Source organism: Andrena cerasifolii, chromosome 12 (genome assembly GCF_050908995.1).
Source record: "Andrena cerasifolii isolate SP2316 chromosome 12, iyAndCera1_principal, whole genome shotgun sequence".
Taxonomy (NCBI): domain Eukaryota; kingdom Metazoa; phylum Arthropoda; class Insecta; order Hymenoptera; family Andrenidae; genus Andrena; species Andrena cerasifolii.
The window spans coordinates 7,968,024-7,990,606 of NC_135129.1; the positions used below are offsets into that span (position 1 = coordinate 7,968,024).

Genomic DNA, 22,583 nt, shown 5'->3' on the forward strand with positions numbered 1-22,583 from the left:
CGTTCTTGTCAACTTTATTTGATTTTATCGCAATGATACTTGATTCCGCGGTATTAAAGGTAAGAACGATTCATTATCATTGATCTCGCGCGATTAATCGGCGAGATCGGGCGAGAGATCTCGCCCGATCTCGTAATTGTTTCTTATTGTCGTGCAATCATTGTTTCGTATATCTCCGATATAAGTGGCACGACCTACATGTATGTATGTATATACATATGTATTATTATCGAATCGACTAGCAACGATTATACTTGGAATTTTAAACGAAACTGCGCGTGTCATCTGTGTTTGATCAACGATAAAACTGGCGGGGGAAGAGGGGGGGGGGAGGGAATTTACATGATGTATCACAAGCAGCGATGTTCATATTCCGGCGGTAAGCCATAGACGAGCGACAAGAGAGACTGTAACTGTAACTCTATACTGCACGTTTTAAGAATAATTATCATCCTTGCAACGAACGGGAACGTGATTTTTCAACATATTTTAGCAATTGCTTGCAGAATAATGAAGCAAGTTTTTCATGCAGTGGATTCTTTGAAGCGTTACGAAATCGAGGCCTTGTCTTTGTGAATGATAATAGTCGGTATAATGTGCCGTCAATACGTATCATTGTGGTAATACAAGCAACTAAGACACCTGTACAACTTGCATTTGCCCAAGTATTACTCGTCGGCTCAGACATCGCGCAAGGGCCGTGCTCGTTGTTTATCAAGCCGCTTTAAGCCGCCAGCATCCTAGACTACTACTGATAGCTTTATCTAAAAGGGAATCCCTGCCTGCCAACAGATTTTGCCGGATGATTGCGCGTTGGTGGAATGGGAGGGAGGCAATAGGTTCCTCGTTAGAAACTACACATGTATGTATGTATGCATGTATGTATCTAGAAAGATATAAACGACGCGTGGCGTCGGCGGGAAAGATCCATGAGGATAAATGGCCGGATTCCTGACGGATGTACGTACATTATGCATAAACTTGGTCATCCGTTGGATCGAAACATGGAAACTATTTCTCCTGTTTCTCTCCTGCTCTTCGCCTGTTCCTCCCCATTTGCTGGTAGATGTTGAACGACTGTCAAGTATCAAAAACGACTACGTATGTATGTATGTATGTACGGCCGCGTTATCATGTCCCTCCCCCGTGCCCCTCTCTCTCTCTCGTGGTGTTATACCTTGCCCGCGTCAACTTTTACCACTACGCTTAGCCTCTTCTCCACGTTTCCTTTCCCTTTTCGCGTTCAACGAGGAGCACGTGCACGAGTATAAAACGATTTCGCACGGAGAGGTTCGATCCAGTTACTCGCAACAAGTAGTCGCGATGTATGTACAATCTAACTACAGTTTTTATCCGTAGAATCTCGTGAATAAGTAGCGGGCTTGCTCCTCCACTGGACGCGGCTGTACGATCGTATACGATCCACGGTAACATAAGTGTTTCGCTTGGTGTCGAGATCGACTATTTCTACTTGACCTGTAATAATAATTATTGCTCACTCGTTGCCCGTTTTAAACACATTCGCGAACCTGGACACAGTTGATACCGACAGCCGAGTGTCAGAGAGCAACCTATTAGCAAAATGATGGGCACATGGAAAGCATGCTGTGAGTACTGGTTACTTCCTACTACGATAATAATATCAAGCAAGTATAAACGATAAAGGGGGGGTTGAACAAAATACCGCCAAAGCCAGTGGCTGTGCAATGGATCGTGAATTGGGCTTTGTTGGGCAGAGTAATTACATGTGCATAGTATACATGCAGGAAGGGTGGCAAAGGGTGAGAGCTGGGAAATAGTAGCATCGAGGACGACGACGATCCACGGTTCTTTGCATAATAAATAACAACGGAACTTGAATGATACACGCAGCGAAACGTATATGCGCTTTCCCCTTATATGTACAAGCGTACCTAATACTTTTGTGTCGATAGATGGTATCGTATTATCCGTCTCTCGTGAAGCTTGGCTATCTTTCGAAAGGATCGCGGCGGGCTAGACTCTCGACGATTAATAGGGAGCAATGACAGAAAGTGAGAAATCAGGTATTCGTATTTTTATCGAGAAGCGCCGTGGAGATGCATTTAAGAGCAAGACGATGCAGCGCAGAGTGGAAGAATAATATCAAGGATCGAGAAGTGTAGAAGATGTGACGCATGTGATAGGAGATTTCGCATAATTTTTATTGTCTTTTATATATATATACATATATACATATATACATATATATATATATATATATTTTATGAGGGATCTTCTCGTATCAGGTGAGATTAGTTGTTAGCTGAAGCGGGGAAATAAACAACTGGCTTCCTAAGCCCGGATTACAGCAATTTAGATCATTTTTTATACTATCTGTGAAGAACCACTCAAGCCATGATCACTTCGTTATCTTTTCGGCGAATCGACGATTTCAACCTGCCAATTGTAATCCGCGTCGGTAAATCGCACTAAAGTGTGTATTATTATTATTATCATCTTAAGGTAGTTTTCGGCTTCCCGTGTTTGATAGCTTCGCCGTACATTTCCAGATAAGATAAACTCGTTGCAGCCGAGTCTGGTGACATTTAGCCAAACGGATGAAAAAAATTGTCGATGAAAAACTGTGGGAAATGTGGAGGAGAGAATATTCATCGCGGATAATCTTCGATTTTCCAGTTTTTCCAAGAGTTCCGCCGTTCGTTATACGACGCCTGTAGTTGAGATTTTTATCTTCCTTTTTTTTTCCTCCCGAAGGAATTCCATCGAGTTTTTTGTTCCCATGGATTTATCTAGAAATAAGAAACTCGTGCGCCCCGGTCGATAAGGAATTACGGTTGCTCGCGTGTTTGTCGATCGTACGTACCACATATACCTAGGCATATGCTACTATTGTTTGTTGCGCCGACGAAGATGAGTATGTATCGCTGATATCATAGAACGCTTTTTTGAAGAAGTTTGACGAAAGCCGGCAAGTATAGGTACATACTATTGTTTTCCATCATCTCGATCGCTTTATCTCCCCTGATTCGAGCCTAGCCTCAAAACCTGCGATTTGATTTATCGCTACGACTTTAACTCTGCCCTCTTTCATCGACTATACTCACACACGGGGGGCATGCCTACTGTAATTGTTGATATTAATGGTAAATTTTTACTTCTTTTCCGGCTACTGTGCTTGGCCAGCCAGCAAGCATCTCCGGAAGGTGTTTCTCAATCGGGTCGCCCTCCTTGTTGGGGACTAGTTATAAAATCAAGTCACAAAGTATCATTGCGATGATCCGGCGCGTATGACCTCCATAATTCCGTTTCAAGGATTTGTCGGTTGCCCAAATTCTTTTTCCTTCTTCCTTTCTTTCTTTCGCCTACTGTTTATTAAACGTTTGCACGTTTGCACGTTTGCCTCCTGGACAGAGCGCGAGCCAAAATCGAAATTGTGTTGCACCCGAGTGTCACTCTTACGTGCAAGGAATCTGACCTTTACCTAGATTGATTTCTGCGGCTCGTTAGGCAGTTGCCAACAGGGAAAGGCTCTGCTAATCGTCATTCCTTCCGCGCCGTTGACCTCGGGCTTTCTTCTTTGCGACAGCGTGGGTCTATCGGTGCAATTGTATATACCAGTGCCATACACCTAAGCGAGATACTACTTTGCTGTACGCACAGGTGGGAGAATACCACAACGATGGATATTCGCGATAATGGGATTTTTGGCGTTGTTCAATGCTTACGCGATGAGGGTCTGCCTCTCCATCACGATCACCACGATGGTAAGGCCGGTGAAGGAAGCGCACAACAATCCCGACTCGTGCCCGGCCATGGACGACGGGCAATCGCAGAATTCTACTGAACCGACGGTATCGTCCACCTCGAAAGTCTACGATTGGGATGGAATGACGCAGGTATTAAAACAGATCAGGGCACGCGCCATGAAAGCAATACACCCTCGGGCACACTAATAACGCATGTCTTTCGGTCAGGGTGTAATCTTATCGTCGTTTTATTGGGGCTATGTGGTAACGCATCTACCTGGCGGCATGCTGTCCGAAAAGTTTGGTGGAAAACATTCTCTCGGCCTCGGTATACTGGCGACCGCAGTGTTCACGCTGATTACACCGATCGTGGTGGAATTCGGAGAGGCTCCAGGTCTGATTGTTATCCGCGTATTAATGGGCCTGTGCGAGGGCACAACATTTCCGGCGCTGAACGCGATGCTGGCGCAATGGACGCCGCCGGAGGAAAGATCCATGATTGGCTCGCTGGTGTTCGCCGGCGCCCAGCTCGGTACGGTGTTCGCGAACTCGTTGTCCGGAATTATCCTTCATTACTCGACGATAGGCTGGCCGGCTGTGTTCTACGTGTTCGGTAGCGTCGGAGTTGTTTGGTTCTTGATATGGCTGGTAACTTGCTACAATAGTCCGGACACGCACCCGTTCATTTCCGAGAGGGAGAGGAACTTTCTGCGCGACAAGATGCAAGCTCATACGCATAAAAAGCCCCCGTCGGTACCGTGGCGGCACGTTCTCAGATCCATGCCACTTTGGGCGCTGATAGCCGCGCAGGTTGGCCACGATTGGGGTTTCTTCACCCTCATCAACGATCTGCCTAAATACATGAGCAGCGTACTCAAGTACTCGATCAAGAACAATGGGTTGCTATCCGCTCTACCCTATCTAACCATGTGGCTTTGCAGCGTGGTCACGTCCTGTTTAGCCGACTGGATGATCACGTCTGGGGTAATGTCGCGAACCAACGTGCGCAAACTAGGCACAACCATTGCCTCGATCGGTCCGGGCGTGTTCATTATCGGCGCGTCCTACGCCATGTGCGACAGAACACTCGTCGTCGTTATGTTCACCCTCGGCACAACATTGATGGGTACGTGTTCAACACTGTACAATCATTCTTCTTTCATCGCCCACATATATAGTTAGTAAAAAAAGTATTTGGACACTTTTTAAAATCGCATAACTTTTTTAGAATTCGTCCAAACGGCATGAGTTTTTTTTTTTAGAAGCTGGAAGGATTAATTTGCTAAGTGACGTGTGAGTCGTTTTGAAAAAAAAAATTCAATTGGTCGGAATAGCAAAAAAAATAGTAAAGGTTTTTTAACTTTTTTTGTAAGCTTGTAATGAAAATTTAAAAAAAAAAACGAATTTCGCGATTTTGGGCCTTATTCTGCGATTTTTAAGCGGTTATAGCTGAGAGCAACGTTAACCGATTTTGATGAAATTTTAGGCATGTATATAACTCCCTTCAATCTACAAACGGGTTTTTTGAATTTTCATTACAGGCTTACAAAAAAAAGTTTTAAAAATCGACCTTTACTATTTTTTTTGCTATTCCGACCAATTGAATTTTTTTTCAAAACGACGAACACGTCACTTAGCAAACTAATCCTTCTAGCTTCTAAAAAAAAAAACTCATGTCGTTTAGACCAATTCTAAAAAAGTTATGCGATTTTAAAAAGTATCCAAATACTTTTTTTTATTAACTGTACCTACTATACCACTATGTACCTACTATACCACCTGTCTCTTTTTTGCAGGTACATTTTATCCTGGAATGAAAGTCAATGCTCTGGATCTTAGTCCAAATTACTCTGGCACATTGATGGCTCTTGTTAATGGTATAGGCGCTTTCACAGGTATCGTCACACCGTACATAGTTGGCGTGCTGACAACAAACGATGGTCTCCACGAATGGAGAATCGTGTTTTGGATAGTCCTCGGTGTTTTCATCGTGTCAAATGTAATCTTTGTCGTTTACGCGAGCGGTGAAGTGCAGTATTGGAACGATCCTGAATTCATCCGAAGCGAAAGGGAACAGAGGCAAATGAAAATTGCCAGCGAAAAACAGCGAGAGAAAGTTGCAAGAGATCTTCCTTAAAAACAGACTGACGAGATCTCGTCATACGATAAATCTACCTCGATGCTTTTCAGCAACCAATGCTGCTGCTTCGATACGCGCTTGTTTCGTTCAGACATCGTTCGCGACAGTCTGTTACAAACTTGTAAGCGAAGAAACTCGATTCAAGGTATCCGTAGCGTCAGTTGACACGAGTTTGTATGTCCAAGGACCGACGATACACCTCCCCCCCTCCCCCACCCGTATACCTTATAAATGCGAATCAACTACCGAATCAACTGCGCTGTTAGTACACCTATTTGTCGGGCGTCTCTAGTCCAAGGTTCCTGAATTCCACGCAGTACAAGAGGATGACGATTCAACGGAAACAAAAGTATTACGATGTAGATGATATAGATGTATACTTGGATGCGGAAGCGCGTGTACACAGAGTTCGCTTGAATCTCGCGAACCAACCGCACTCGCGCACAAGTGAAAGACCCGGCGGCCCCTCCTTTGCGTGCTGCGGAAAGGAGATTATCATTCTCGCCATCGCCATTCGCCATCGCCATCGCCATCGCCATCGCTATCCATCATAATCCATCATCACAACCACGTCTTTATTACACTCGCATTGCGTACACAGAGGAGACATGGCAACTCGTGTTCACTGTGTAATCAAGTGAGAATCAAGTCAAGTCTGTGTACGCGCTTCGGTAGACAAATTATTTAGAGTGAGAACAAGACATGCACGGTTCATGTTCCCCGTCAACCGATAACGGAAGAACGCAAAAATAAAACTATATTATCTGCCGAGAGACATGTGCCGCACATTTCCCTCTGTGCACTGGTATACATTTGTATCGTTTTTCTATCTGTTGAACGTTATCGAAGCAAATGGAGAAAGATACGAATCTACACATGTATGTTTTTTTTTTTTTTTAATAAAACTTAAGCAATCAAGTGTGCGTACAACTGCATGTATGCTGCGTGCGTGCGCCTGTGTGTGTGTGTGTATTTATACAGGTGTGTATTTATACATGTATGTATTCATGATGTGCATTAGGACCGAACACCGAGCTAACGGAAGAAAACCAAAAGATTAGATTTACGCGTATTGAGTTCATACGTGCAATCAAATTTTCACTTGTCGACCACACACACGCAAATACGCATCGATATTCGCTCAACTGTACGTGTATTTATAGTATACGATACTTCACAAACGTTCGTAAACCCTAGGTACATTAGTTTATCATTTACAAACAGTTTTGATTTCGCGGCGTCGTTTGCCTGATTCTTTTTAACAAATAATAAATGTAGCGCCTCGATAGTTGAGCGCGAGTGTGAGTGAAAGTGTGTGGGGGGAGGGGGGTGCGCGCGCGCGCGCGCGCGTTAAGAAAGTAATCTGCGACTGAAATCACTAGCGGTTTCTTAAAATTAGCTTGACGGTAACGTCCAGGCAAGTGGTACTTCGATCTTCTTTTTTTCGTGTTTTCGACGTTGACCACGATATCTCGCTTTATTCGGACTCCAATCGATATTATCTCGCCCTCTCCAAGACGTCGATGATAACGTATTAGAATTCGTGGGATGAGTGCTGCTTCGGGATATGGGGAATTCCGTTTCGCAAATGTTTGAAAACATGTAATCAACATGATAATAGTCTCTTAAAGTTGGCTCGCCACGGAATGCTTGCATCGCGCACCAGACGTGCGACAACAAGCAGGGAAATCTAGAAAGCCAGTAATCGGTAAACTTGTCGGGAATGTCTCCAAGGTTCTCTTGCGCCTCGGGGCTCAGTTCTCTGTAGTGATGTTTCTAAAAGGAGAATCGATAACAAATCGGCATGACAATCCAGCAATTTGGTAGATTTTTCAGTTGTACCTTCCCCCTGTACCTTGTTTCGCAAAGCCCTCAGAAGATCTCGAACACTTTCGCCACGGTAGCTTCTGTATTTTCGAAGATCCGTGGCAACCTCCACGTCGATGAATAACCTCCAATCTCCTCGTACAACCCGTGCATTGTCCGTTTCTAGCGCAATCAGTGCCGGGCTGTCGGTCTGTTCCTTCTCTACTCGATCGCTCACATCCTGCCGCAAAACATGGCATACACAGGTTGTGGATGGAACTTGGAAGTTTAAACGGTAAACAAACGATGGAAAAACGATACCTGGAAGAATCCAAGAATTCGGGAAGGCTTCCAGAATATGGGATGATCATGGACAGCCGTTACCGGCGGCCGTTCCGATGGATCGCTGGCGATCATCGCCTTTATAAGTATTAACGCGAGTTCCTTGTCGCTTTGGGGGATACCATGGTGAAGGGCCGTCAAGTCGCTTTCGCCGCCTATGATACACATCGAAATACACATCAATCTACATCAGGAGTCGAAGGATCGAGCAAAGGCGAAAAGCGCAAGTGGATAATTTTATCCGTATCGACGAAACCTGAACCTATTTTGCCGATAAGCGAAGAAAAGTGACTTACAAAGAATATTGGCCTGCCGCCGCAATGGATCTCCGAATGGGTGTTTTCCATCAGAAAGGACGTAGTAGAAAACGCAGCCGAGGGAGAAAATGTCAACGGCACAAGTGGTTCTGTTCCCGTTTAACATTTCCGGTGCTATCCACCCATCGGTTCCCGTGACACCGGATCTACGCGAAAAGGAGACGCGGCCCAGCTGAAGCTTCTTGCACAGTCCGAAGTCCGATATCATGGCTCTAACTTCACCACGTGGACCCGGCGTGGATAACAATACGTTGTGCGGCTTGATGTCTCTGTGCACTGTCATCAAAGTAACGGACGAAATACATATTGTAATCGGAGAAATGTGAAATCCGCGGATGGTCGTCGCCGTCGTCGTTGTTCAAGGACCAGAATCTCTCTCACCAATGTCGAGGAAATGTAGATGAGCCAGTCCGGACGTAGCCTGTCGCAGAATGCTCTTCACCGATATTTTTCGGCTGTCGTATTGCCCCCCGACATAGTCTTGCAGAGTCGCCTCAGCCAGTTCCAGCGCAATGTACCTAAACATCCTGTCTTGTTCGGTGCAAAAATATCGCACAACGTTCGCGTGCGCATCCGATTCTCTGAGCAACGCGACTTCTCGGTCGGCGAACGTGAAGCAGTCGGGCAACAAACGTTTCACCGCTACAGAACGACCATCGAATTCACCTCTGGAAATAGAAAATTTCCGGCTAGTGAGATACACCGTGCCACCCTGAACTCGGGGTTTAGAAGAGGGCGAATTAGGGGGAAGTGGTACCTGTATACAAAGGTTCCTTCGCAACCCTTCCCCAACACTTGCCCGGTATCGAACGTTATCTTTCCGACTTTTACCACCCCTTGGCCGATATCTTCTGGCTCCGCGAGCACGCTGGATCGCGTTGTTCCATAGTAGTAGTCGTTGGTGCGACTACTCTCCCGCGAACCTTGCTGGAAAACGCATCACACACTCAAATCATAAGGCCGCGATGGAAAAGTTTCCAAGTAGGAATTTTTCAAGTAGATACTTACCTGCGACAGTTGTTGAAACTCCTTGAATTGTGCGTTCAGGTACCAAAACATTGCCAGAATGCATCCCAGTAATACGAGCAACACTAGCTTTAGGCCTTTGTTTTCCTGCTGATTAAGCCAGCTTTTGCCTGCCGTGTAAGTGTTCCGTAGGTATTCGCGCCAAGATTCGCCGCTGACACCGTCGTCGGGGGATTCACCGCCGTCGTCAGCTTGTTGCAAGTTGAGCGGCAGCGGTTGCTTTGTGGAGTTCAAGTATCGTAATGGCAACGTTTCGATCACAGGATCGGACCGGCCGGTGATCTGAAGGGGCTGCTGATCTTGCAGTTTGTATTCAGCCGGTATTTCATAATGACCTAACCCGATGATGAAATTGGCAAACCTCGTAATCAGTTAATAACCGACACGTAGTTGTACGTGTTGTGCGTACGTACGCGTACGTACCTAGTGCGATGACAGTTTGATATTCGGGCTGAGCAACAGTATCGGTGTTATCGACATACGCATGATGACTACCGCTGCCGCCGGACAGGGGAACCCTATTGTCGTTCTTGCCTAATTGCGGAACCGATAGCGGCGGACCTTCGAGCAGCAACTGTCCAATATTACTGGATACTGTGGCTGTCGCCGAATCAACGAGAGACGGTAGAGCATAAAGTCCGTGTCTATGTTGGCCGATGTACAATGTCGGACTGCGAGGTAACGAAAATAAGGAAATACAGGTTTGCGATATGCAAGAAATGAATAAAAAAAATCTCAATTACAATAATTGAATGTCGCTAGGCTTGTTCGCAAAACGTGTAAGAAGTAGATCCAACGTTCCATCCGCAACGCTGGTAAATGGAACCGTTAATAAGCCTTCCTTTCTCACGATGTACACCGCTATTACTGGACTCTGTACATCCAGTTCCCAAAGAACCATTCCTAATCTTCTATCCACGGTGACGATACGTCCGGTCGAACTCGTTGTGAAATGAACCAGATCTAGAAGAAAACGACGTACGTAATAAAATTCACACGTACGCAACCTAGGCGACCGGACGTAACACGAGATAGAGAATCAGCGACCGACCATAATCTTCTATCCCCTCGGGTTCCATTTTCGCAGCGGAATAATCGTAAAATGTAACATTCCATTTTCTGTTCTTTTGTTTGCTATCTACCATAATGATATTATACTCGGTGCGACCGACAAAAACAGCATCCTCGATCTCTACGGGACAAGTATATTTAACTTTGTCGAATCCCAGAAGCTGCTCTTTTTGTCCAGTGTGAGGATCAACGCTGAACCAAGTGTCGATCTTTCTACCGGTGTACAAAATTCCATCGCTGCTACGACATGGACTGTTGGCCACCAGCTGGGGAATAGTAAACGGCAGTTTCTTCAGAGCTTCAGTTTCCGCTCCAAACACGTACAAAGAGCCATCTTTCGGATCTGGCAAGAACATCGGCCTGAAAACGGCAAGAAAACCTCAGCAACCGTGACGTTTACAAATATAACGTCCAACACGATCCGACGGCTACATATACGTACGTTGACGCTCTTGAGAGATCGACTGGTATCTTGACGACTGGCTCTGAAATAGATGATTAAACGGTTACACCTATTCGCGAAACTTTCTTTATTACTAGGTAGTATATAAAGTAACCGTCAGGCGTCCGCGTCGGCTAATACAAAGAATACCATCGCTTTGCCTCCAGAGCACGTTTCCAGAGCGTTGTCCTATGCCAACGAGGGAACCGTCGAGCGTGGAGAACATCAAGAGGGGATCATCTTGTTCCGTTACCAATTCTGTGTTTCGTCTCTGTTGGTACTATACACGATGTTTGTGTCATTTAGCTTTACAAAAGGAATTTTCAGCTTAAAGGGGGACCCCCACCTTGAAACCACTAACAAAAGACAAAGTTGGGGATTTTTTTGATCGTATAAATAAAAATATAGGGCTTGGATTTTTTTTATAAAGTTTTCAAGCAATCTTTATTTCGCTGGAAATCTTTTTCTTTTATGAAAAATTGTACAAAATGGAGGTGAACAAAATGACTTCCCAGAGCACTGCAAAAAAACTGGCCCACACTCGCGGGAATTACTGGATCATCTGAGATGGACATACAAAAAAGATATATAAACAGGAAGATTATTTTTGACCTAGCGTAGGATTTTCGCAAAATTCGAATTATTTTGGAAATTATAGCAGTTCGAAGAATTGACTTTTCGAATAATTGAAATATTCAAAAAATTCCTGTTTGTATATCTCCAGGAAGTCATTTTTTTCACCACCATTTTCTACAATTTTTCATAAAAAAAAAGGTTTTCTAGCAAAATAAAGATTGCTTTAAAACTATATAAAAAATCCAAGCCCTATATTTTTATTTATATGAACAAAAAAATCCCTAACTTGGTCTTTTGTTAGTGGCTTCAGGGTGGGGTCCCCCTTTAACAGGGGCGGATCCAGAGGGGGGCGAAAGGGGTGAATTTAATTATTCAGGCTATAGTATCAGGTAGAGATATTAAAATATAAATTACAAACAAATTTTAAATCACGTAAAAGAAGGTTCAAAAATGTACTTATGCACTTTTACATATTTCGCCCCCTTCAAGAAAGGCTCCTGAATCCGCCTCTGCCCCTTAACAACATTAAGCAAAAGATAGATTCTGTTATACCTCTCGTTCCAGCGAATGAAAATGCTCTGATTGCTCCGTCCGACGGATAGTGAACAGTAGCGTTCCAATAACCGAAAGAACCAGCTTAAATGCTTTCAGTTGCATCATTTATAAAGCGGCTTGTTATCCAAACTCGCGCATCGATTAGGTAAATATGAAATTTCTATCTGCTCCGAGGAGTAAATTGTACATGCGCGACAGAATGGTTTCTTAGCTTTGTATTCTATTTTATAACGCAGAATTCAGGCATTCGTCTCCTCATCGTGTACGAGCATCGTTATATAATCTTCATGAATCGCCGATAGCTTCCGTTGAATCGAATCCACGCGGAGAAGGCATAGCTTGAAAATCTTTTCCTTATCTCTCTTGCCATGCAACTCGGGCTGCAACATGTTTCATAGGTATCGTATGTGGAATGGTGCTTGGCCATGGTTTAGATCTAGATTCAATAAAATTCATTTCTTACGCTAATTGTTGCCATTCGTGTGAACAGTTGCGACGCGAGATTGCGATAATCGTCGCGAAGTGATGTATGATATATGTCACATAGCACGCACACTTCAAACGAATATAACGTTCATTTCTTCCGCATACGTATACGCAGCCGCTTTTAAAATCATCGTACACCGACTATCAACCACGCATTCGAGTGCTCTTCCTATCCATGTTGAATGTGATCAAGTTTGGGAAAAATCGTGAAGCGTTTTACGTTCGGTAGCTGTGTGAACGGTGTCGCGCATGCATCCAAAGGACAGCAATAACGTCATGGACACGTGGCTCACGTGTGTCGAGTACGACAGACTGCATACCTATTGTACACATACCTACGCGAGAAACATCGCGACAAAACAATTTTGTAAAAAGTGTGTTTACGTATGTATACGTGCTGGTGCATACGCTATTGTACGCGGCCATACTGCATATCTACCAAATCTACCTGCCTACTTATGCGCATTTAGATATGTAAACACAAAGCCAGAACGCACTTACACGGCATTTAACGTCCTTCCACCGCACTCTACTTTCGTGGTGATATTCAGATCCAGCGCATACATACTACCGACTTTTCATTGCTGAACTTTTAATCAAGTCAACCACTGATTTATATAATGACTTTATCGAGTCGATGAGCAGCGAACAGATACCTATATGCGCGTTTCATAGAGGTCCACGCAGTTTACGACCAGACACTTTACGACATTGATTAATCTGCTCGATAGCGTCGATCGACGGAGAGTCGATAGGATCGATAGTACATATGTACGCGCTGCAATCAGCTTAGCTGTCTCAGCTACTCGACGCCAAGTACATGAAAGACACCCGTATGTGTCGCACGGCTATTCCAACCTAACCTGAAACGCGCGTCGCATCGTAATCGTATAAATACTTACAATAGTGTGTGTATATGTACAATATATGCACTTGTACACAACAACAAGCGATGCAAGATCTGGACGGTAATGACAATGAGACGGGTGGGTAAACCCGGTAAACAGTGTTTCGAGTGAGGTGAACTTTACGGCAGTGTGTAGGCATGTAGAAAAGAACATCAAACTTATCGGTTATCCTTTATCCTCCTACACACCGAGGTATGAATCGCGACACTCGCGACTCATGACGTTACCGTCGCGAGCAGGTCGATATTGTTCGATATTTAATAATCATTTTACGGATTTTACGTTCTTTATCTAGTCTTTGGTTGAAAATAATCGAAGATGTTATAGAGAATGATATCGCACGCGTCAACGTTACACGATATCTCGATGTTTGGTGTCACTAAACGTCCTCGGTTCAATCGAGAGAGTACGAAAACTCGACAGGAAGATTATTATTAACTGATATCTTTGAAAGACAAAGATCAGGTATACATGTTTGCCCGATTACGATTAGCCGTAACCAAGTATATTTAACCAGATTTGATGTGGAATTGCGCGATGGACGTGACAAACCGATTCGTCCAATCCGAAAAAACATCACATACCGAACGATCATCGAAATAAACACCTCGCAATCATGAACACCAAGCCAAGTCCGAGGAAAGTAACATTAGCCATGATGAAAGGTGAGGCAAGTTAAAATACATAAGATCGTACGTATATAAACTTACGCGATTAACATTGTCTTCTGTCGTTTCTTTTCTTCGGGAAGGTAAGTCTATTACAACCTCTGTTCCTGCGATCCATTATCATGCGGCTGACCACCAACTGGAAGAAATATATCCGAGCGCAGACGAAGAGACCACCGGGTTGACGGGCAAAGTTGACGGGATCTCGACCGACGCGACCTCCGCTCCGCTGAGCTGCTCGGAGAGTAGGTTGACGCATGAATCTGACTGCTCCGAAAACATATCAGAGAGTCGGTCTGCGAGCGCGGAGAATATCTTACTGGAAGGTACGCCGCCGTACCGAGATCCATGGAAGGTATTGTCGGACATTAGAGGCAAAATAACCAAGACATTTGAGGAGAAGCTGTCCGAAATGAAAAGCGACAAGAGGAAGAGGCGTCGCTCTCGGGCAGAGAGTTCGAGCATTAGCGAATCGGAGGATCAGGGAAGTGTTACTCCCTGCGAGGATAGAAAAGCGGACAAGCAGGTAAACGAACCGTCTACGCCGGCTGTTGTTCATCCCAGAGGCATTCCGGTTAGATATATATCCTTTTCTGGAGTAAAAACTGGCTTGAAGGACAAGAGCACGCAGGACGAGTGCGTAGAGAGTGGCGTCGAAGCCTCTGAATTCTCTCGAGATGTTAACGACGAAACTGTTCCTTGCGCGACGACTAACACCCAAAGGATAGAGTCGATCGATAACGCGAACCATGCCAATATTCGACAACGATCGCCCGTACATTTAACCGTATTTCCAAAGCGAATAAACTTCAAACTGATCTTCTCGCACGTGATGAAACAGTTAATCTGCCAAGTGACGTACAGATCGATCGCCGTCCTTGTCGCCATCCTTTGCACTTACTACGTCACTTCGCTGCCGGAGTATTTAGTCGGTCTTATGATAGGTGTTTTCGCGACAACTACATTTTACGACATGCTGACGAAAGTCAACAAGATTTTGACTACTCTGCCGGAAGGGAAATTTCTGTCCAGACCCGTAGTACCAGTTCTAGAAATTCCGGCAGTAGAGGAGCACGCTGTAATCGAGAGATTTCAAGGCTGGTTAAACGAATTACCGTACAGTTATGAGCCTAGTAATTATCACGTGGCGCGCACGAAATCCGTTTTCTTCAGATTGGAAGGAAATATTTTGCGCATAATGGAGACCAGAGCGAAAATACCAAAGAAGGCCGTTTGGGACGAGCCGAAACACAAAGTGAAGTTCACCGAGAGGAGGATTTACAATTTGATAGGAGCGAAGGTAGAACTCGTTCCTCACGGATTGACTCGCAGAAGAAGGTGGAGTAAAAAGTATCCAATTTGCATAACTGTTAAGAAAGGAGCCTTGATTTCTAACGCAGCACTGAAAAGTACCGTTGACGACGAATGCTCGATCGGTGGTTACCATTGCAAGACGGCTTCGAGAAGCAAAAGAAAACGCGCGGCAAAGTGGGAAGGAAGAGGAAGGAAGAAACGCGAAATTTGGCTTTTAGATTCCGAGGGTGAGGAACCGATTATTAAGAGCAAGAACGGTAAACATGAAGAACAAGGGGCTGGAGAAGAGGAAGACAGTGCTGGGGATGACGACGATGACAATGAAAGTTTCAATCAGGATTCTCAAACCGACGATATCGGCGATGCGGAAGACAAAGATGAGTTTCCAGGAAGCGAGCAAGTAGAAGAGTGTGCGGAGGAAAGAGGGCGAAAGAAACAGCGTGGCCATAGGCAGGAAGCGAAGAGAGATATCGGGATTAGAAGAAATGCGAAGAGAGATCGTATTGGTAGCCGTTACAAGAGTGACAAGGGGGGAAAGAAGCACCGAGAGACATCGAACGGAACGAAATTTGAAAAGCAAAGATTGAACGTGGAAAAGAAGAGCAAAGTAAAAGGAAAGAAAGAAGAAATAGAATCGATGGAGGAGTGGGAGCGGGAGAAAGAGGTGGACGACGGGGACGAAGACAACATCGGTGTTAACGTCGACGACGATGACGACGATGACGACGATGACGACGACGACGATGATGATGACGACGACGACGACGATGACGGTTATGATGACGTCGACGATGACGTCGACGACGACGACGATGATGATGAGGACGAAGATGACGATGATGGTGATGACGATGGCGATAACAAAGAGGAGGAAGAGGAAATGGAGAAGCGAGAAAAGAAAGTAGGGATAGAGAAGGAGGGGGCAACGGCGGCAGAATTGGAGAAAATCAGGAAAAGGGAGGCCGAGGAGAGTGTGCGGCAAGGAGAGGAAGAAATGGAAGAGTGGGAAACGATAGGTGGATTGTCAGAATTGAAAAGTTCCAGAAATACTTTTAAAAAGTATTCGAAGAATGGCAAGCGGATTAAAGAATTGAAAATATTCGTTTTCGCCAGAGCTGATCGTGAAAAAGAGGATTGGTACAGAAGGTTAATTTCAGCAGCGTCCGGATGCGTTAAGAAGCAAGGTTCGGTAATGTTTCCAGCCTGCGTCTCGTCTATATCGACGGACGTACCGTCAGCAACACAGCGTGCCGTTATCTCGGAATCGAAAGCTTGCAATCCACCCGACAGCGCGCTCGATAGCGTACCTGAGCTTAATTATGATGCTTACATGGCAAAGCACCTTGATGTTACCCCTTCGATTCCGGAAACTGGACCTTGCTTGCATCCCGACGATACGCTTAATACACTTTGGGTTAATTGTTTAATAGCTCGTATATTGTTCGATGTACACAAGTGTCCGGAGACTATAAATCTTATACAGGATAAAATACAGCGGAAATTGTCTAGCATAAAACTACCGTATTTTATGGAGTGCCTTTTAGTTTCGGAGGTAACGATAGGCCAAGGAACGCCTGTTATTCGTAACGTAACAAAGCCCGTGACAAACGAGAGGGGTCTCTGGCTTGATTTGGATATAACGTATAAAGGCTCCTTGACCATGACTGTCGAGACGAAACTAAACTTGATGAAGCTGACGAGAACCGGCTCGGTTGCTAGTAACAGTAACGTTATCGTTCCTGCGGAGAAGGACGAATCGATGACGACGAGATCGCCAATCTTCGACAGCGACATGGAAGACACGCCAGAGACGTCTACGGAGGAGGACGATGCGTCGCAAATGTGCAGCAGCACGGCCAAAGAAGCGAGGTAAGCAGAAAGCGGCGTGACTACACAGCTACTGTTCCCCCTGTGATCCGTTACTCTCTTACCTCTTTCTTTGCAGCCCCGCGCAATCGTCCGGGAAGAAATTTCTCAGTATGGTGGACAAAATAGCCGCGAATAAATATTTTCAACACGTAAGCGAAGTTTGCGTCCACGTGATTTCCACGGTTGGTATATTCCATACGATGAATAATTATTTTTCCATGATTTCAACTGCCAGGCAACTGAGCTGTCCTACGTTCGAAAGGCTATGGAAGGTGTCTCGAATACGGAGATCCGATTGATGGTTACTGTCTCAAGTATAGAAGGTAGCCTTTCGATAAACATTCCACCGGCACCGTCCGACCGTATGTGGTACGGTTTCAAACCCGTGCCGAAGGTAACTCTGACCGTAAAACCGGCGGTCGGCGAGAGAACCGTCAATATCGTTTACATAACCAAATGGATAGAAACCAAGTTGCTCAGGGAATTCGAAAAACTGGTCGTTCTGCCGAATATGGATGATCTAGTGTTACCGTTGTGTCCTAACTATCCTTACACGACGATGCGCGACAGCCGCGAGACGGTATAGATCAGGCCCGCGCAACTCGGTGCTCGTACGTACCTACGTGCTGCGTGTAATAACCGACACAGCTCGGCGAAAGATGGTGTAAGAGGTTGCCCACTCCACCTCGTTTATCGACGTACTATCTATTTGGCCATGTCTGTGCCTGCGAGAGCACCAGTTGTACAGGCCTGGCATAGATACTAATCGCACGGTACAGATCGCCATGCATATATATATATGTGTGTACATGTACAATAATTGCCCGGCCACCGCCGTCTGTCCGGCGATCTATATTCTGTACTCTATACGATGCATTACATTCAACCAGCGGCTGACAAATATCGTGCAAAGTTTTTTTTTTTACATTACATACGTTTCCGATATATGTGTACTTGCGTGTGATGCGCGGCCATGTGGTATTCGATGACAGTGAGGTAACTGGTAAGCGATACTCTATTCGGGTAAGGTACAGCTCCGCCTCGCCTAACCAAGTAGTTACTAGCCAAGCTAGTTCGCCTCGTGAAAGCATCGAGGATTACTGCGACAGGGTAATCCTGTTTTTATCAGTTTGAAAGGGAATCCAGCTCGAGTGGCGGCACTGTTATCAACAACTAATCATGGGACCATACGGCACGCGTTGCATCCCCATTAGGATAGCGCATATTCAACAGCTGATTTTAATTGTGTCGCATGGAGGAAGAGTGCTTCTTGACGCGTATGCGTATGTACATAGAAGACAGCAGTCTTCAGCTCGATCTCGATTGCCATGCATGGATATAAACGTGTGTAATTGTGCCTGCATGTCAGGGATCGAGGTGAAACTCGAGAACCAGTAAGTTAAATAGTCGCCGGCAGTTGGAAAATAATTTTCTTGTGCCATTTCTTACGAAACGTAACCGATTCTTATGGAATTTTCATTTACGAATGTCGCGGTAGAAGAGGACGCCAAGTTTTAGATTGTTTTTATGCCGCGACCGTGTCTGTATCCGCTGTGTGTGACCGTCGAATATTTGTATTGGAACCGTGTAATGCGAGTGAAAACTCGCTGGTATGTGACAATGAATCCGATACGAAGTTAGAGAAAGCTTAATTGCTTTCGAAGCTATTTGAAATTTCCCGAAAGCATGCTGTGCCGGTTTTGGTTACTAATAAAGCAGGCAGCGTTGTCAAGCTGCGAGTTCTTATCATGTGTCTGTGTTCCAACAAGTTTAACGCGAGGCACGCGTGACGTAAGGGATGACAAAGATGGTAAGGGCGGGGAAAGTCAATCGACCCGGTGTGTTGAGAATCTCACTGACAATGACAAGATATTATATTTGTTGTTACGATAAATTTTTTACAAAACAATATCACAGTTCGGAGATCGATATTCATATCGTACAGAACAGGAGAATACAAGTTTATTTACAGACATTTCGTTGGAGATTGCCACGTGCTAGCTTCGGAGAACGCACGGTGCGCTTTCCAATTCACGGACCGTTTTTACCCAAGTTTCCAACCTCGGAGCACAAACCAGTACGAGGTCACCGAGTCTTCGTTTAGCCATGACGACAAACTCGCCCAGACCGTGGCGTGCATCGCAGGCAGTCGGTACCCTTACGCGAACCTTTCTTCGATCGTGCAACTCTGCAGCATCCCCGTCGTTGTTGCTCTGTCGAAAAAGTACATACATATATTAAAATTCTTAAAGGTCGAATCTCACTATAATCGACGATGCGTTAGCAGGAAAGAAATCCAGCACTAACGATAAGAAAAGAAATGGAGAAGGCTGAAGGATAGAAGAGGGGCAATAAATTACCTCCGCCTCTTCGATTCGACGCAGCGTCTTCGTTATTCCCAGGACGAGCTCGGCAGCTTCTAGATTTGGTTGCCTTTGAACGGCACTCACCGTACCTCTGGCTACCAAGTCGCTCTGACAAAAGGCTTTAGCCAATTCATCCATAGAACACGGCCTGCAGTCCTCTTCCTCCTCATCGTTCAACTGGCGCGATCTACCATCTCGAGCGTCAACGTATCGTGTCTCCAAATCGTATTGCAATTTCGCGTGGCGATGCTCACTCGATATGATCGGTTCTTCCGCTTCTATGTAAAGAGCCGCGGGTTGCTTCTTTGCGAGAAAACATCTATGCGAAGCCTTGTGTTTACCATCCCTCGGGGAGTATATAGATCGAAGTTTCCCGTGAGCCTCTAAATACACTCTGACTGGACCGGAGACTTTAGTACACGTACGAAATCCGGACAACCGGTAAGCATCGTCGCCGATCGCGTTGCTGCCGTTCCTGTTTTTCCCGCTGTTTGGCATGTTTCTTCTTCCGACGTGCTCAAATGGAACTTCCGCAACGGATCCGGTAAGAACGGGGGGCGACAGAACTATTCGCAAAGCTCCGCGCGGATACCGCCAAAACACAGTACCCCTCGAACATCTAAGATAAACGGGTCGGACACCTCGGCCGCCACCTCCGCTGCAACGTAACGAGACATAATCACGCATTATTTCTGTTGGACCAATAACATAGATCGTAGAACTTGTGTGATATGTGCGACCTGTTTCATTTTCAAGTATCACATATTCTTATCCACACCCATGAGTTTCACGATTTTCCACTCTTCCACTCGCTTCGCTTGCATGTATAGACAGTTTATACCGAAAAGCAGATGACACGCTCTCGAAGTGATTCTTTTCCTTCATCCTGTCCTGTTCTCTATTCCTTCCACTTGCATGCGTATACGCGCGCGCGCGCGCGTGTGTACATGTATGTATGTACGTACGTGCATAGAAACGCAACGTACGTGTGGTACGAGAGTCGCTCTTTCTTACAAGAGACAGGAAAGGGATGATAAATCGAACGCTAGCGCGTGATCCTTCTCCGGTACGTTCGCTTGTATTAGTGGACGAGGGAAAACCGGTTTTCGTTGTAAGTCGTGCGACTGGTTTCGCGTTTAATAAAAGTTCACATTTTCGTTCTCCCTTATCAAGGCATTTTGCAGAGACATAGGTAGGTTCGTTCGCAAAACGTACGAATACTTTGGAGTTTTTTTATTAAAATAATATGTCGGAAAGTCAGAGTGAAGGGGAACACGAAGGCACATGATCGTACTTTTACGATTCGTCGGATCGTTCCCTTTGACAAAAGTTACGTGGATATCCGTCGCGTTCCGACCGACGTACATATATGTACTTATATATGTATGTCAGATATTGCCGATTCACTGTTTTAGAGACAGTCACGTATATATAGTAGAAAGAAGCCAGTCGTATACCTTTTACACGTTTTCGGCTGCATTCGAAATTTGAACCTGCAGAAAATATTGCGAAACATTTTGCAGGAGAGCGACGGTAACGAAAGATCGGTTAAAGAAAGAAAGAAATGAACGAAGGAACGGCATTGCAGAAAACTGAGAATAAAACAGGATACAAACCTTCCAATCCAGTCGCATTGATCGGCGGCTTGGAGGGCAGCATGTTCGTATGTAGGGGCGGCCGATGACACGATGCTAATATTATGTAGCAGTAAGGATAGCAAATGTGTTAAGCGAACGACGAACGTAAGCGTTCTCATTTTTCGTTAATCTCGTACCACATTGACTAAATTTTTATGCACATTCCAATTTGCATTTCTAGTTCACAAAATCTTCCGATCTATCGCGAGTGAAAGTTTGGGCAAGAATTATTACTGCTTCCCGCTATTAGAATACATGTCCAGTATTATTTATTTATCGAGAATTCCCATCGGGGCATTCACCGTGAACGTTATTTCAGCGTGCACTCAATGTCGTTAAATTCGTTGCTGATGTGAATAACGGACGCGCGTGAAAAGTTTCGCGATAGACGCCGCATTTAATTTTTTTGGTCTGTTTTGAAATTTAGTTGTTCACTTCTCTAGCGCGTTCCGGACCGTTACTACGCCAGATACGATGCTGCATTTCGTATTTATCATCGTTGATGGAGTGTCAGAAATCGAACCTTCGGATAAACCGAGAAATAAGATGTTGGTTGAAAACTCGATTCGGAGTTGAGAATGCCTCGCACCTTTTCACTGTCGTAGCAGCAGACCACTCGCCTTTGTTTCCACACTGCGCCTTCGAGTCGCGTGACTGTACGTTCGCGTGCATACGACAAACGAGGTCGAGAGTATCCGAAGGATCATGCTTGACGCCAGAGCGTAGAAAGGCGGTAGTAACTGTTCTATGCCGTGATCTAACTACAGGCAGAAACGATGTTTGTTAGTTTGTACGCACGCCAGCATAGGTACTTGGTCACTGTTTACACAACTTATGCACACTACTCCGGACTACGTCGTCGTAAATATGTGCGGTCACTCGCTTCTCTCCACTTTTATCTTCTGCACCGATCTTTAGGCTACTTCGGCTACTTCGGCTCGAGGTGACCCCCACCCCCCCTTCGTTTCACACAGGCACACACAAACACACATCACGCACTCACTCTTCTTCGTTCTCTTCCCTATCACGGCTATCAAGTGGCGTTGTCATATTCGCTCTCTCGTTTCATGTCTTTCTTTTTTACTTTTTTCTATTGTTGCGCCTCGTCGTCACACCATCATTATCAGTCACGTCCATCGTGAATCGGTGCTTTTTCGACGAATTTATAGATGTAGTATGACATGATTGAAACCGGGCGTTGCGTGCGTATATGTAAATATACCGCGTAGCGTACAAACCTATTACTACACCTTCTTACCGAAAGAGTACTATACTCTTTGTTAGACTTTGCAAGGACTTTGCAAAGATCATGCCAAGTTCCAAAATATGTAC

The 22,583-nt window shown here is 45.1% G+C and overlaps 4 protein-coding genes across 5 annotated transcripts; 2 read left to right on the forward strand and 2 right to left on the reverse strand.

Moving 5' to 3' along the window:
• The first annotated feature begins 1,470 nt into the window (after positions 1-1,470).
• LOC143375301 (putative inorganic phosphate cotransporter) lies at positions 1,471-8,171 on the forward strand. Its single transcript, XM_076824266.1, has 4 exons — positions 1,471-1,607; positions 3,643-3,878; positions 3,957-4,854; positions 5,525-8,171. The coding sequence occupies exons 1-4, from the start codon at positions 1,583-1,585 to the stop codon at positions 5,863-5,865; spliced, it is 1,500 nt and encodes a 499-aa protein (XP_076680381.1). The 5' UTR covers positions 1,471-1,582; the 3' UTR covers positions 5,866-8,171.
• Positions 7,005-13,258, reverse strand: Ire1 (serine/threonine-protein kinase/endoribonuclease Ire1). Its single transcript, XM_076824262.1, has 15 exons — positions 12,991-13,258; positions 12,467-12,824; positions 12,001-12,383; positions 11,023-11,152; positions 10,873-10,915; positions 10,411-10,790; positions 10,103-10,322; positions 9,783-10,030; positions 9,342-9,694; positions 9,091-9,260; positions 8,715-9,001; positions 8,313-8,609; positions 7,996-8,171; positions 7,724-7,915; positions 7,005-7,644 (listed from the first exon to the last, which is right to left on the reverse strand). The coding sequence occupies exons 3-15, from the start codon at positions 12,106-12,108 to the stop codon at positions 7,264-7,266; spliced, it is 2,985 nt and encodes a 994-aa protein (XP_076680377.1). The 5' UTR covers positions 12,109-12,383; positions 12,467-12,824; positions 12,991-13,258; the 3' UTR covers positions 7,005-7,263.
• A 215-nt stretch (positions 13,259-13,473) lies between these two features.
• On the forward strand, positions 13,474-18,990 carry LOC143375297 (uncharacterized). Its single transcript, XM_076824260.1, has 4 exons — positions 13,474-14,062; positions 14,149-17,248; positions 17,325-17,397; positions 17,484-18,990. Exons 1-4 carry the CDS (start codon positions 14,014-14,016, stop codon positions 17,832-17,834), a joined length of 3,573 nt encoding a protein of 1,190 aa, XP_076680375.1. The 5' UTR covers positions 13,474-14,013; the 3' UTR covers positions 17,835-18,990.
• Positions 18,991-19,098: 108 nt separating this feature from the next.
• Positions 19,099-22,423, reverse strand: Metrn (meteorin). Of its 2 annotated transcripts, none has more exons than XM_076824271.1 (3): positions 21,841-22,423; positions 19,609-20,272; positions 19,099-19,461 (listed from the first exon to the last, which is right to left on the reverse strand). In XM_076824271.1, exons 1-3 carry the CDS (start codon positions 21,921-21,923, stop codon positions 19,246-19,248), a joined length of 963 nt encoding a protein of 320 aa, XP_076680386.1. In that variant the 5' UTR covers positions 21,924-22,423; the 3' UTR covers positions 19,099-19,245. The 2 variants fall into 2 exon arrangements, with proteins under 2 accessions (XP_076680386.1, XP_076680385.1); XM_076824270.1 differs by having other exon boundaries at positions 21,231-22,418.
• Positions 22,424-22,583: the final 160 nt, after the last annotated feature.